Below are 13,276 nucleotides of genomic sequence, written 5' to 3'. Positions count from 1 at the left end.
AAAATCTTTTTAAAAATGAGCCCGGCACCTCGGACAAGTGCCGGGCTTGCTTCTGTTCCGGAGGGGGGGGGGAAGTCCGGGGAGGGAGCTGCGGCCAGGCGGCCGGCGGGAAAGCGGCCGGCCGCCGCGGGGCCTTTAATGCGCCGGCGCAAAGTCATGTAAGACTCTGTTGCCAGAGTCTTAGTTGCGGCTGCCACGGGCGAGGCGGCCGCAACTGAATTTCGGCGCTGGGGCCCGTCGGCATGGCAACCGGGACGCTGCGCACACCGATGACGTCATCGGTGCCGGCGCAGCGCTACCGGTCTACCGCGGCGGAAGGGCCCCAGGCAATTTCGGCGCCGGCGCCAATTGCAGCGCTAGGCCCTCTAGCGCCGCAAAATCGGCGCTAAGGGCACTGAATTTCTAGGCCAAAGTTTCAGCACAGAATTCCACTGAGCAACAACAACATAGTTTAACTGTGGATTCTGAGTCTGGCAAGTCTACTGATGTGCCCATTTCTGAGGGACACCGGGCTCGAACTCAACTCCATTTCAAACTACAACAGCAATTAGAACAAATGCTTCGCCGTTGTGAGCAAGAGTTGAATGCAACGAAAGAGTTCTTTGATATAGAGTTGGAGAATCTGGAAAGACAACAGAAGCAGCTGATGGAGAAAATGGAACAGGAGCACACAAAACGTCCGATGTCAGAGGAGTTGACGGTCAGCCAACTCCTGCATATGCTGAAGGACAGGACTCTGAAATGGGAAAAACTTGAACACGAACTTCAATATTCAAACGAAAGGGGTTCGGAGCTCTCAAAGGTTATTGGAAGAGCTGAGGTGGCAACACAGACTGAGATGACTGCAACAGAGCAGCCCTTGGATGCCAAAAGTACGCTGACTCACGTCAACGTAGAACAACAGACCGCTGAAACAGCTGCTCCGGTAGAGGGATTGCATAGTCCGATCAATCAATCTCCAAAGGAAGTTGAAGTATTAAAATCACAAATGAGGTCACTAGTAAACGACTTGCTGAAAGCCCAGAAAAAGCTGGATGCAGAGGTACACATGAAGAAGTCTCTTCAGGAAAGATGTCTGGATTTGGAACAAGAGCTGGCTGACGTCCAGCTGGGTATGGAGGAAATAGACAACCCTCTCACTGGTCTAGCTCAGGACGACACCGAATATTACTATGACCTGGTGGACGACACCGAATATTACGATGTCCTGTCCTGCCCAGCTTGTAACTTCGACTCCCAAAGTGCAGAAATCATGGAGGAGCACCAAAAGTCTACGGAACATCGGGAGAAGCTGGCTCTACGACGGAAACAGGAGGAAGAGAAGGAGGAACTGCGCTGGCAGCTGTGGCAGCTGACAATGGAGCCCAGAGAGTCTCCAAGAAGCAGAAAAGGAAAAGTAAAAACAGAAGATGACCCATCTGAACCATTATCACCTCTACCAGATCACACACGTGGTCCCTCCGAACGGAGCCAATTCAGTTCGGAAGTTCAAACTGTTAAATCCATGGAAGGACTATTGAATGAGTCACTCCAGCAACGTGAACCGACTCCACCACAGAGATTGAATCTGTGAACTGTTTTCCGCAGAGACTGAATCTGTGATCTGTTTTGACATGAAGTTATCTATGTATCTATGTTATTCTGTTATGTAAACCTGAAGTTATATATGTATATATGTTATTACGTTATGTTAAATGGGGAGATGACTGTAAAGCTAGGAAGGGAGGAATGTTGTGTATGTAATATGTGTGCTACTTTGAACCTATGGACAGGACTGCACTACTTGTTGGGCGTAGTGATACGCAGTACCACTCCTGGCCATAGGGGTATAAATAGTACTGTGGGTACTGATCTCCCCTCAGTTCCTGCCTGTGGGCATGAAGTAAAGACCTACGTATAGTCCCTACCTCCAACCAGTAAAGACCTGTTTTATTGTTACTGATTAAGTCTGAGTATTAATTACTTGAACAACTCACAGATTTAACAGGGCTCTCTTGCCATGTCGGAGCTCCGAGTAGAGCGCTTGCTTTGGGAGTCTCGTGTCAGGCATGCGGACGATGTGGCCCGTCCATCGGGGCTGATTGAGCGTGGTCAAAGCTTCGATGCTGGGGATGTTGGCCTGAGCAAGAACACTGACGTTGGTGCGCTATCCTGCCAATGGATTTGCAGGATCTTGCGGAGGCAGCATTGGTGGTACCTCTCCAGTGCTTTGAGGTGCCTACTGTACATGGTCCATGTCTCTGAGGCATACAGCAGGGCGGGTATCACTGTTGCTCTGTAGACCATGAGCTTAGTGCCGGGTTTGAGGTCCTGGTCTTCAAACACTCACTTCCTCAGGCGACCGAAGGCTGCACTGGCACACTGAAGGCGGTGTTGGACTTCGTCATTGATGTCTGCCCTAGATGACAACAACTTGCATTTATCTAGCACTTTTAACATAGTAAAACATCCCAAGGCGCTTCACAGGAGCATTATAAGACAAAATCATTTGACACCAAGTTACAAAGGAGAAATTAGGGCAGATGACCAAAAGTTTAGTCAAAGAGGGAGGCTTTATGGAGCATCTTAAAGGAGGAGAGGTTTAGGGAGGGAATTCCAGAGCTTAGGGCCCAGGCAGCTGAAGGCACGACCACCAATGGAGCGATGGAAATTGGGGGATGCGCAAGAGGCCAGAATTGGAGGAGTGCAGAGATCTCGGAGGGTTGCAGGGCTGGAGGAGGTTACAGAGATAGGGAGGGGCGAGGGCCATGGAGAGATTTGAAAAGAAGGGTGAGAATTTTGAAATCGAGGCGTTGCTTAACCGGGAGACAATGTAGGTCAGCGAGCACGGGGCGATGGGTGAACGGGACTTGGTGCGAGTTGGGACACGGGGTGACTGAGTTTTCTCAAGTTTATGTAGGGTAGAACGTCGGATTTGCCCAATGGGTCAGTTGGAGCAACAACAGCATTGGAAAGTGGAGACTCTCGTGGAAGGTCTGCCGAAGAGCATGAAATCACTGAAATCTGCAGCCTCCACTCTGAATGGCAGATGGAATATAATTTGGATAAATATGAAGTTAGCCACTTTGGTAGAAAAAACAGAAAGGCAGAGTATTTCCTAAATGGTGAAAGATTGGGGAATGCAGATGCTCAAAGGGACCTGGGTGTCCTTGTACATGAGTCACTGAAAGTGAATGTGCAGGTGCAGCATGCCATTAGGAAGGCAAATTACAAGAGGATTTGAGTACAGGAGTAAAGAAGTCTTACTCCATTTACGTATATTGGTCCTTGGTGAGACCGCACCTGGAGTACTGTGTACAATTTTGGTCTCCTTACCTAAGGAAGGATATACTTACCATAGAGGGAGTGCAGCGAAGGTTCACAAGATTGATTCCTGGGATGGCGGGACTGTCGTATGAGAAGAGATTGAGTAAACTAGGCCTGTATTCTCTTAAATTCAGAAGAATGAGAGGGGATTTCATTGAAGCATACAAGATTATTACAGGGTTTGATAGGGTGGATGCTGGGAGAATGTTTCCCTTGGCTGGGGAGTCTAGAACCAGGGGCCACAGCCTCAGGATAAAGGGTCGGCCATTCAGGACTGAGATGAGGAGGAATTTCTTCACACAGAGGGTGGTGAATCTTTGGAATTCTCTACCCCAGAGGGCTGTGGAGGCTCAGTCATTGGGAATATTCAAAACAGAAGTGGATAGATTTCTGACTAGTAAGGGCATCAAGGGATATGGCGATAGGGCCGGTGAATGGAGTTGAGGCAGAAGATCAGCCATGATCTCATTGAATGACGGAGCAGGCTCGAGGGGCCGAATGGCCAACTCCTGCTCTTATTTCTTATGTTCTTATGAATGGTGCTCGGGCAGAGTCCGTGGCGGGCAGCAGTCGGACAGTAAGTTAGCGCGTGGTACCTGAACAAAAAAAAAAACAAACGGCTACAGGTGGCGCTCTGGCGAATGGACGCAACAGAAAACTGGGCCGCCGAACAACCGCAGCCAAGGAAGGCGCGATCTCGAGTGATTCTGATGAAGAAGGCTCCCATTCTGAGAGAGAACAGGAAATGCTCGGTGCTATTAAGAGAAGGAAGGGTACGGATGTTTTGGAAGATGATGACTCTCTGTCTGAAAGCCAGCAGCGGCAGGAAGAGGAAAGCAGTCAATTTGCTGTGCACCACCCTTGGTGGTCCAGAGTGACCAAAAACTGGTTACAAGGCCTCCACCAATTGGATGGGTGTACCCAGCCCTGATTTCCTTCCCATCCTACTATCAAACCTCTGCCTGGCACCATTCCTATACTGTTTTTATTTTACCCTACCCTCTCCTCCCCTGTCCCCTTCCCCTGTTCTCTCGTCCCTTGATGGGTATTTGTTTTACATTGAGAAATCCAGGAGATGGGCCAAGGCATGTGGTTCAAGGAACTACTGATATTTAAAACAGACAAATGACATGAACTGAAATGATGGCACGTTTTGAGTTTTCGAAAGCCAGTAGATTGTAGGAAGGGATAAATTGGAGACTGGAAATGTGAAGATAATCCAATTGGAGACTGCATCTCCATTGTGACATGGCCCCTTCCTCCCCCCAATACCATTGTTTTCCTGTTTCACAGCGTGAGTGCAACACTAAAACTCAAAGTGGGCTAAAGTCAGAATCTGTATTGTGAATTGCACACACTGGCTGGCTTTGGAAGCTTCTCCCTGTGTGGGGTAAATACTGAGGTCCATTCAGGTCCAAGTGGGGGAGAGAGATTGGAATCTCTGGTTTGTTACAGTGGCCCACCTGCCAGTCTCAAAGATGGCGGCCCCACCTCCACCGCTCTATGTGTCACACTGAGCGCTGATTGGCCGGCCCCGGGGTGGGGGGGATATTGGCAGCGGGTTGGCGCGGGAAGGCGTCGAACTCGAGGGGAAAAAACGGAAAATCGCCTCAGGCGGAGCGGAGCGGGTAACCTGGTGCTAGTTAGTGCTTAACTAGTGGTCACCACTGCTGGGGGCCCACCACTAACATCATAATTACTCACAGAACACCGAGTAACGACCTGCTAATCATTAACCAGCGTTTACTGATTCACCATGTAATTAATCACTAATATTGACTAATAATGAATACTGAGTGAGTAATTATTAACTAGCATTTACTGATTAAAAAGTAATTAATCACTAATGATGAGTAATAAGACGGGGAGTAATTATTAACCAGCTTTTACTGATTAAAAATGTAATTAATCACTAATAATGAGTACTAAGACAGGGAGTAATTATTAACCAGCTTTTACTGATTAAATATGTAATTAATCACTCATAATGAGTAATGAATTGAGTAATTGTGTAATTATTAACCAGCGTTGACTGATTAACCAAGTCATTAATCACTAATATTCACTAATTAATAATGAGTGCTGGGTAACTGAATTATTAACCAGCTTTTACTGATTAAAATGTAATTAATCACTAATAATGAGTAATAAGACAGGGAGTAATTATTAACCAGCTTTACTGATTAACCATGTAATTAATCACGAATATTGACTAATTAATAATGAATACTGAGGGAGTATTAACCAGCTTTTACTGATTAAAAATGTAATTAATCACTAATAATGAGTGATGAATAATGAATATTGAGTAATTGTGTAATTATTAACCAGCGTTGACTGATTAACCATGTAATTAATCACTAATAATGAGTAATAAGACAGGGAGTAATTATTAACCAGCATTTACTGATTAACCATGTAATTAATCACTTACTGACTAATTAATAATAAATACTAAGCGAGTAATTATTAACCAGCTTTTACTGATTTAAAAATGTAATTAATCACTAATAATGAGTAATGAACGAGTACTGAGTAATTGAGTAATTATTAACCAGCTTTTACATAAAAAATTTAATTAATCATTAATAATGAGAAATAAGACAGGGAGTAATTATTAACCAGCATTTGTTTGATTAAAATTTAATTAGAGTCATAGTCAAAATCGCTTATAATTAATCGCTAATATTGACTAATTAATAATGAATACTGGGTAATTGAGTAATTATTAACCAGCATTTACTAATTAAAAATGTAATTTATCACTAATAATGAGTAATAAGACAGGGAGTAATTATTAACCAGCTTTTACTAATTAAAAATAACAAGTAATAAGACAGGGAGTAATTATTAACCATCATTTACTGATTAACAATATCATTAATTTCTATTACTAAGTAATGGTGAATAATTAATAATGAATACTGAGTAAATATTAACCAGTGTTTATTGATTAGCAATGCCATTATTTTGCCAATACTGTATAAGTAATTATTAACCAGCATTTACTGATTAACCATGTAATTAATCACTAATGAGTAATTAATGAATTCTGATTAATAAGTGAGTGATTATTAGCTAACTTTTACTAATTGCTACTGAATAATTTATAATGAATGCTGATATTTACTAATACAGAATAATTAATGATACTGAATGATAACGTACTGTAAGTCATCTTTAACATTTCCCGATTAACGCCATAATTCATATCTAATACCGAGCAGTCACTAATTATTACTGCGTGTGTAATTAACTAATAGTTACTGATTAATGGTGAATAATTAATCACTAATATCGGGTTTTTGATAACGAATACTGCCTAATCACATTTAGTGAGTAATGTTGAGTAATTCATTACTACCAGATGAGTGATTATTATTTAATATTTTCAGGCTGATTAATAACTGATAGTAATTAACTAATATTTATTAGAAATAGACTTACAGTATTTATTATTAAGTTATTATTGTTGATTGAAATGTCAAAAATATCCAGGGATAAAAGGAGTTTGGAATCAAGATCCACGCACATTTTATTAAGAAGTTATGAATTTATCACTATATTTTTGTTAACCAACATCTACACATCATTATTAATGCATATTATGTGTTATTAATTAATGTTTATCTGGCTCAGTGGGTAGCACTCTCTCGCCTCCGAGTCAGAATGTTGTGGGTTTGAGCCCCACTCCAGAGACTTGAGCACATAATCCAGGCCGACAATCCAGGGCAGTACTGAGGGAGCGCCGCACTGTCGGAGGGGCAGTACTGAGGGAGCGCCGCACTGTCGGAGGGGCAGTACTGAGGGAGCGCCGCACTGTCGGAGGGGCAGTACTGAGGGAGCGCCGCACTGTCGGAGGGGCAGTACTGAAGGACCGCCGCACTGTCGGAGGGGCAGTACTGAGGGAGCACCGCACTGTCGGAGGGGCGGTACTGAGGGAGTGCCGCACTGTCGGAGGGGCGGTACTGAGGGAGCGCCGCACTGTCGGAAGTGCCGTCTTTCAGATGAGATGTTAAACCGAGGCCCCGTCTGCCCTCTCAGATGAATGTAAAAGATCCCATGGCCACTATTTGAAGAAGAGCAGGGGGAGTTCTCCCCGGTGTCCTGGGTCCAATATTTATCCCTCAACCAACATCACTAAAACAGATGATCTGGTCATTATCACATTGCTGTTTGTGGGAGCTTGCTGTGCGCAATTTGGCTGCCGCGTTTCCTACATTACAACAGTGACTACACTTCAAAAAAAGTACTTCATTGGCTGTAAAGCGCTTTGGGACGTCCTGAGGTGGTGAAAGGCGCTGGAGAAATGCAAGTCTTTCTTTCTATCATATGAAAATGACAGACCATATGGTCTACTCCTCCTATTTTGCTATGTTTCTACGTCAGCATCCTCCACACAATCCAGAGGCATTTCAACCTGGATGTCCATCTCCCTCCATAACTGTTGGATCAGCTCATCCGCTGCTGAAACCCTCCTCCATGCCTTTGTTACCTCTAGACTTGACTATTCCAACACACCCCTGGCTGGCCTCCCACATTCCACCCTACGTAAACTTGAGGTCATCCAAATCTCAGTTGCCCGTGTCCTAACTCGCACCGAGTCCCGTTCACCCATCACCCCCTGCGCTCGCTGACCTACCTTGGTTCCTGGTTAAGCAACGCCTCCATTTTGAAATTCTCATCCTTGTTTTCAAATCCCTCCACGGCCTCACCCCCCTCCCTATCTCTGTCATCTCCACCAGCCCCACAACCCCCTCCGAGATCTCTGCGCTCCTCCAATTCTGCCCTCTTGAGCATCCCCCGATTTCCATAGCTCCACCATTGGCGGCCGTGCCTTCAGCCGCCTGGGCCCCGAGCTCTGGAATTCCCTCCCTAAACCTCTCCGCCCCTCCTCCTTTAAGACGCTCCTTAAAACCGACCTCACCTGTCCTAATCTCTCTTTCTGTGGCTCGCTGTCAAATTTTATCTGTTAACACTCCTGTGAAGCGCTTTGGGACGTTTTACTATGTTAAAGGCGCTATATAAATGCAAGTTGTTGCTGTTGATATTGTAAGAACGTAAGATTTAGGAGCAGGAGTAGGTCACACGGCCCCTCGAGCCCGTTCCGCAGTCAATAAGACCACGGCTGTTCTTCTACCTCAACTCCACTTTCCCGCCCGATCCACTGATTCCCCGAGAGCCCAAAAATCTCTGGATCTCGGCCTTGAATATACTGAACGACTGAGCCTCCACAGCCCTCTGGGGTAGAGAATTCCAAAGATTCACCGCCCTCTGAGTGAAGAAATCTCTCCTCAACTCAGTCCTAAATGGCCGACCCCTTATCCTGAGACTGTGACCCCTGGTTCTAGACTCTCCAGTCAAGGGGGAATTATCTTAGTTATTTTAAGTGCATGGAGCATAAACACCAGCACGGGCCTGTAGGGCCAGGTGGCCTGTTTTCTGTGCTGTAAGAACTATATAATGTATTTACAGGAAACTCTCGATTTACTGGCACCTAAATAACCGGAAATCTCTGCTAACCGGCAAAATTCAGGAGTAGGTTCAGGTAAGTTTTACTTCATATTAGTGGCCGTTCCTGGATCTGTGGCCGTGCAATCGGGGTTCCTGCACATGTTGCTAAGTAACAGGGACGCTTGGTCTGCGGCCGGGGTTCCCGCAGCTGTTGCTAAGCAACAGGGAAGCCTGGATTTGTTGCTGTGTACGGATCCCTCGTACCTTTTAACTAGACCTCTCTGTAATCCGGACTTTTTGATAAACCGGCACCACGCCGGTCCCGTCGGTGCCAGATACCCAAGAGTTTCCTGTATAATGAATAAATAAGACAATAGCTCGCATTTATCACGCCTCTCAGAGACCCATCCCAAACTGCTCCTCTTGCACCGAATTTCTTTGGAGTGCAACGAACGTTATTATGTTGGGTAAACAGGGCTTCCATTTTGCGCACAGCAAGATCCCCGAAACAGTAATGAAACAGGTGAACCCAGTTAAATCAATTGGTGTCGGTTGAGGGAAGGGGCTTCGGCTCCAGGACACCAGGAGAACTCCCCCCCCCCCCCCCCCCTGCTCCTTTTCCATCTTTCGCCTCCAGCCAAAGAGACAGACGGGGGCTGAATGGAAATGAAGTAGTGAATTTCACTGGCCCTCGCTCCTTGTGGGAATTCAAATCAAAGCAACAACTTGTGACGTAAGAAAACTACTCGGCACTTGATCAGAGCATTAAACGAGGCTTTAATCGACTGTTTCACAACATGTAAGTCTAGTTGTCCTTCACTAGTTCCTGTTTACAAAATGTCCCCGAGCAAGCTGGGCCCGTGCCCGAGTATTTATACTCTCCCTGGACAGCGCCACCAGCAGGCCGCCCAGTATATTTCATAAGTCCTTTCTACATAAATGGCACGATGTATGTCAACTTGTGTTTAACGCAGTAAAACGTCCCAAGGCGCTTCACGGGAGCGATTATCAAAAATTGACCCCGAGCCACATAAGAAGATATTAGGGACAGGTGACCAAAAGCTTGGTCAAAGAGGTCGGTTTTAAGGAGCGTCTTAAAGGAGGAGAGAGAGAGGCGGAGAGGTTTAGGGAGGGAATTCCAGAGCTCGGGGCCCAGGCGGCTGAAGGCACGGCCGCCAATGGTGGAGCGATGGAAATCGGGGGATGCGCACTAGGCATGTGTCGTGCATTACTCGATAGGTGTGGAGCTCCCGTCAGTGTACTCTCAATCTATTCACTGACACGGCATTGACTGTGTTCGCAGGTAACCCGCTGGCATAGAGCGTTCTAAAGTCGCGCTTGTGACACAGAGCACCACCCAACAATGGCAGTTGCCCAGATGCAGAAGAATGCAATGGTACTGTTCAAATTTTATTGATTCAGAGTTACCGCTCACAAGGTCAGCAGGTACTGTTAATGGACAGACTCTTAATGAAGTGTTTAATCTTTGTGCAGCTAACGTTCTGAGAGAAGTGAACAAATCCGATTCTTCCCTCTCACTCTCCGTCCACCCTCCCTCCCTCTCTCCGTCCACCCTCCCTCCCTCTCTCCGTCCACCCTCCCTCCCTCTCTCCGTCCACCCTCCCTCCCTCTCTCCGTCCACCCTCCCTCCCTCTCTCCGTCCACCCTCCCTCCCTCTCTCCGTCCACCCTCCCTCCCTCTCTCCGTCCACCCTCCCTCCCTCTCTCCGTCCACCCTCCCTCCCTCTCTCCGTCCACCCTCCCTCCCTCTCTCCGTCCACCCTCCCTCCCTCTCTCCGTCCACCCTCCCTCCCTCTCTCCGTCCACCCTCCCTCCCTCTCTCCGTCCACCCTCCCTCCCTCTCTCCGTCCACCCTCCCTCCCTCTCTCCGTCCACCCTCCCTCCCTCTCTCCGTCCACCCTCCCTCCCTCTCTCCACCCACCCTCCCTCCCTCTCTCCGTCCACCCTCCCTCCCTCTCTCCACCCACCCTCCCTCCCTCTCTCCGTCCTCCCTCTCTCCGCCCTCCCTCCCTCCCTCTCTCCGTCCGCCCTCCCTCCCTCTCTCCGTCCGCCCTCCCTCCCTCCCTCTCTCCGTCCGCCCTCCCTCCCTCTCTCCGTCCGCCCTCCCTCCCTCTCTCCGTCCGCCCTCCCTCCCTCTCTCCGTCCGCCCTCCCTCCCTCTCTCCGTCCTCCCTCCCTCCCTCTCTCCGTCCTCCCTCCCTCCCTCTCTCCGTCTGCCCTCCCTCCCTCTCTCCGCCCGCCCTCCCTCCCTCTCTCCGCCCGCCCTCCCTCCCTCTCTCCGTCCGCCCGCCCTCCCTCTCTCCGTCCGCCCTCCCTCCCTCTCTCCGTCCGCCCTCCCTCCCTCTCTCCGCCCGCCCTCCCTCCCTCTCTCCGCCCGCCCTCCCTCCCTCTCTCCGCCCGCCCTCCCTCCCTCTCTCCGCCCGCCCTCCCTCCCTCTCTCCGCCCGCCCTCCCTCCCTCTCTCCGCCCGCCCTCCCTCCCTCTCTCCGTCCGCCCTCCCTCCCTCTCTCCGTCCGCCCTCCCTCCCTCTCTCCGTCCGCCCTCCCTCCCTCTCTCCGTCCGCCCTCCCTCCCTCTCTCCGTCCGCCCTCCCTCCCTCTCTCCGTCCGCCCTCCCTCCCTCTCTCCGTCCGCCCTCCCTCCCTCTCTCCGTCCGTCCGCCCTCCCTCTCTCCGTCCGCCCTCCCTCCCTCTCTCCGTCCGCCCTCCCTCCCTCTCTCCGTCCGTCCGCCCTCCCTCTCTCCGTCCGCCCTCCCTCCCTCTCTCCGTCCGTCCGCCCTCCCTCTCTCCGTCCGCCCTCCCTCCCTCTCTCCGTCCGCCCTCCCTCCCTCTCTCCGTCCGCCCTCCCTCCCTCTCTCCGTCCGCCCTCCCTCCCTCTCTCCGTCCGCCCTCCCTCCCTCTCTCCGTCCGCCCTCCCTCCCTCTCTCCGTCCGCCCTCCCTCCCTCTCTCCGTCCGCCCTCCCTCCCTCTCTCCGTCCGTCCGCCCTCCCTCTCTCCGTCCGCCCTCCCTCCCTCTCTCCGTCCGTCCGCCCTCCCTCTCTCCGTCCGCCCTCCCTCCCTCTCTCCGTCCGCCCTCCCTCCCTCTCTCCGTCCGCCCTCCCTCCCTCTCTCCGTCCGCCCTCCCTCCCTCTCTCCGTCCGCCCTCCCTCCCTCTCTCCGTCCGCCCTCCCTCCCTCTCTCCGTCCGCCCTCCCTCCCTCTCTCCGTCCGCCCTCCCTCCCTCTCTCCGTCCGCCCTCCCTCCCTCTCTCCGCCCGCCCTCCCTCCCTCTCTCCGTCCGCCCTCCCTCCCTCTCTCCGTCCGTCCGCCCTCCCTCTCTCCGTCCGCCCGCCCTCCCTCCCTCTCTCCGTCCGTCCGCCCTCCCTCCCTCCCTCTCTCTGTCCACCCTCCCTCCCTCTCTCCGTCCACCCTCTCTCCGTCCGTCCGCCCTCCCTCCCTCCCTCTCTCCGCCCGCCCTCCCTCCCTCCCTCCGTCCGTCCGCCCTCCCTCCCTCCCTCTCTCCGTCCGTCCGCCCTCCCTCCCTCCGTCCGTCCGCCCTCCCTCCCTCCCTCTCTCCGTCCGCCCTCCCTCCGTCCGTCCGCCCTCCCTCCCTCCCTCTCTCCGTCCGCCCTCCCTCCCTCCCTCCGTCCGTCCGCCCTCCCTCCCTCCCTCTCTCCGTCCGTCCGCCCTCCCTCCCTCCCTCTCTCCGTCCGTCCGCCCTCCCTCCCTCTCTCCGTCCGTCCGCCCTCCCTCCCTCCCTCTCTCCGTCCACCCTCTCTCCGTCCACCCTCCCTCCCTCTCTCCTTCCACCCTCCCTCCCTCTCTCTCACCCTCCCTCCCTCCCCTTCCCCTCCTTCCCTCTCTCTCACCCTCCCTCCCTCTCTCCCACCTTCCCTCCCTCTCTCCTTCCTGCCCTCCTTTGTTGCTTCCCTCTCTCCTCCCCTCCCTCCCTTGCTTCGCTCCCTCCTTCCTTCCCTCGCTCCCTCCCCCTACCTCCACCCTTCCTTCCCGCCCTCCCTTCCTCTCTTTCACTCTCCCTCCCTCCACAGCTGTCCTGTTGAGCAGAAGCTTTTGTGAAATGTCAGTTTATTACGTTCCTTCTGCTTTCTCCCTTCGCACTGAAGGCGGGGTGGGGGGAGGGCAGGGGTGTCGGTGGGCAGATTGTTATCTGTAGCACCTAAGTGTGCGCGGAATGCAGAGGGGAAAATCAACCGGGGGAGGGAGCCAGGCGGCACCCCTGTACTGAAGCACGTGTGATTTTTCCCTACAGTTAAATGAATGAAATGTGCAGCGTTCGTGCTATGTTTCCAATCCCCGCTCCCCACAAAAGGGTTCAGATACAGTAAATAAAGAAAAACTGTTTCCAAAGGCTGTGAAGGGTCGCTAACCAGAGGGCACAGATTTACAGCGATAGGCAAAAGAACCAGAGGCGACATGAGGAAAAACTTTTTAACGCAGCGAGTGGTTAGGATTTGGAACGTGCCGCCTGATAGGGCGGTGGATACAGATTCAACAGTAGCCTTC

The 13,276-nt window shown here is 50.9% G+C and overlaps 1 protein-coding gene across 2 annotated transcripts in view; it reads left to right on the top strand.

The window, feature by feature from the left end:
* The first annotated feature begins 3,678 nt into the window (after window positions 1–3,678).
* Window positions 3,679–13,276, top strand: part of hormad1 (HORMA domain containing 1) — a 50,007-nt gene continuing 40,409 nt past the window's right edge. Inside the window, exons 1-2 of one of the 2 annotated variants that reach the window (XM_085978683.1) lie at window positions 3,679–5,102; window positions 10,064–10,156. In XM_085978683.1, coding sequence (XP_085834809.1) covers window positions 10,124–10,156 — 33 coding nt within the window. In that variant the 5' untranslated portion in view covers window positions 3,679–5,102; window positions 10,064–10,123. Of the gene's footprint in view, window positions 5,103–9,995; window positions 10,157–13,276 lie in introns of those variants that run through there. The other variant, XM_085978682.1, reaches the window with a different exon arrangement.

Source organism: Somniosus microcephalus, unplaced genomic scaffold (assembly GCF_052327205.1).
Source record: "Somniosus microcephalus isolate GS21.2 unplaced genomic scaffold, FLI_Smic_1.0 unresolved_chr7, whole genome shotgun sequence".
In the NCBI taxonomy this organism is placed as follows: domain Eukaryota; kingdom Metazoa; phylum Chordata; class Chondrichthyes; order Squaliformes; family Somniosidae; genus Somniosus; species Somniosus microcephalus.
This window is presented reverse-complemented; position numbering and strand designations above follow the sequence as displayed.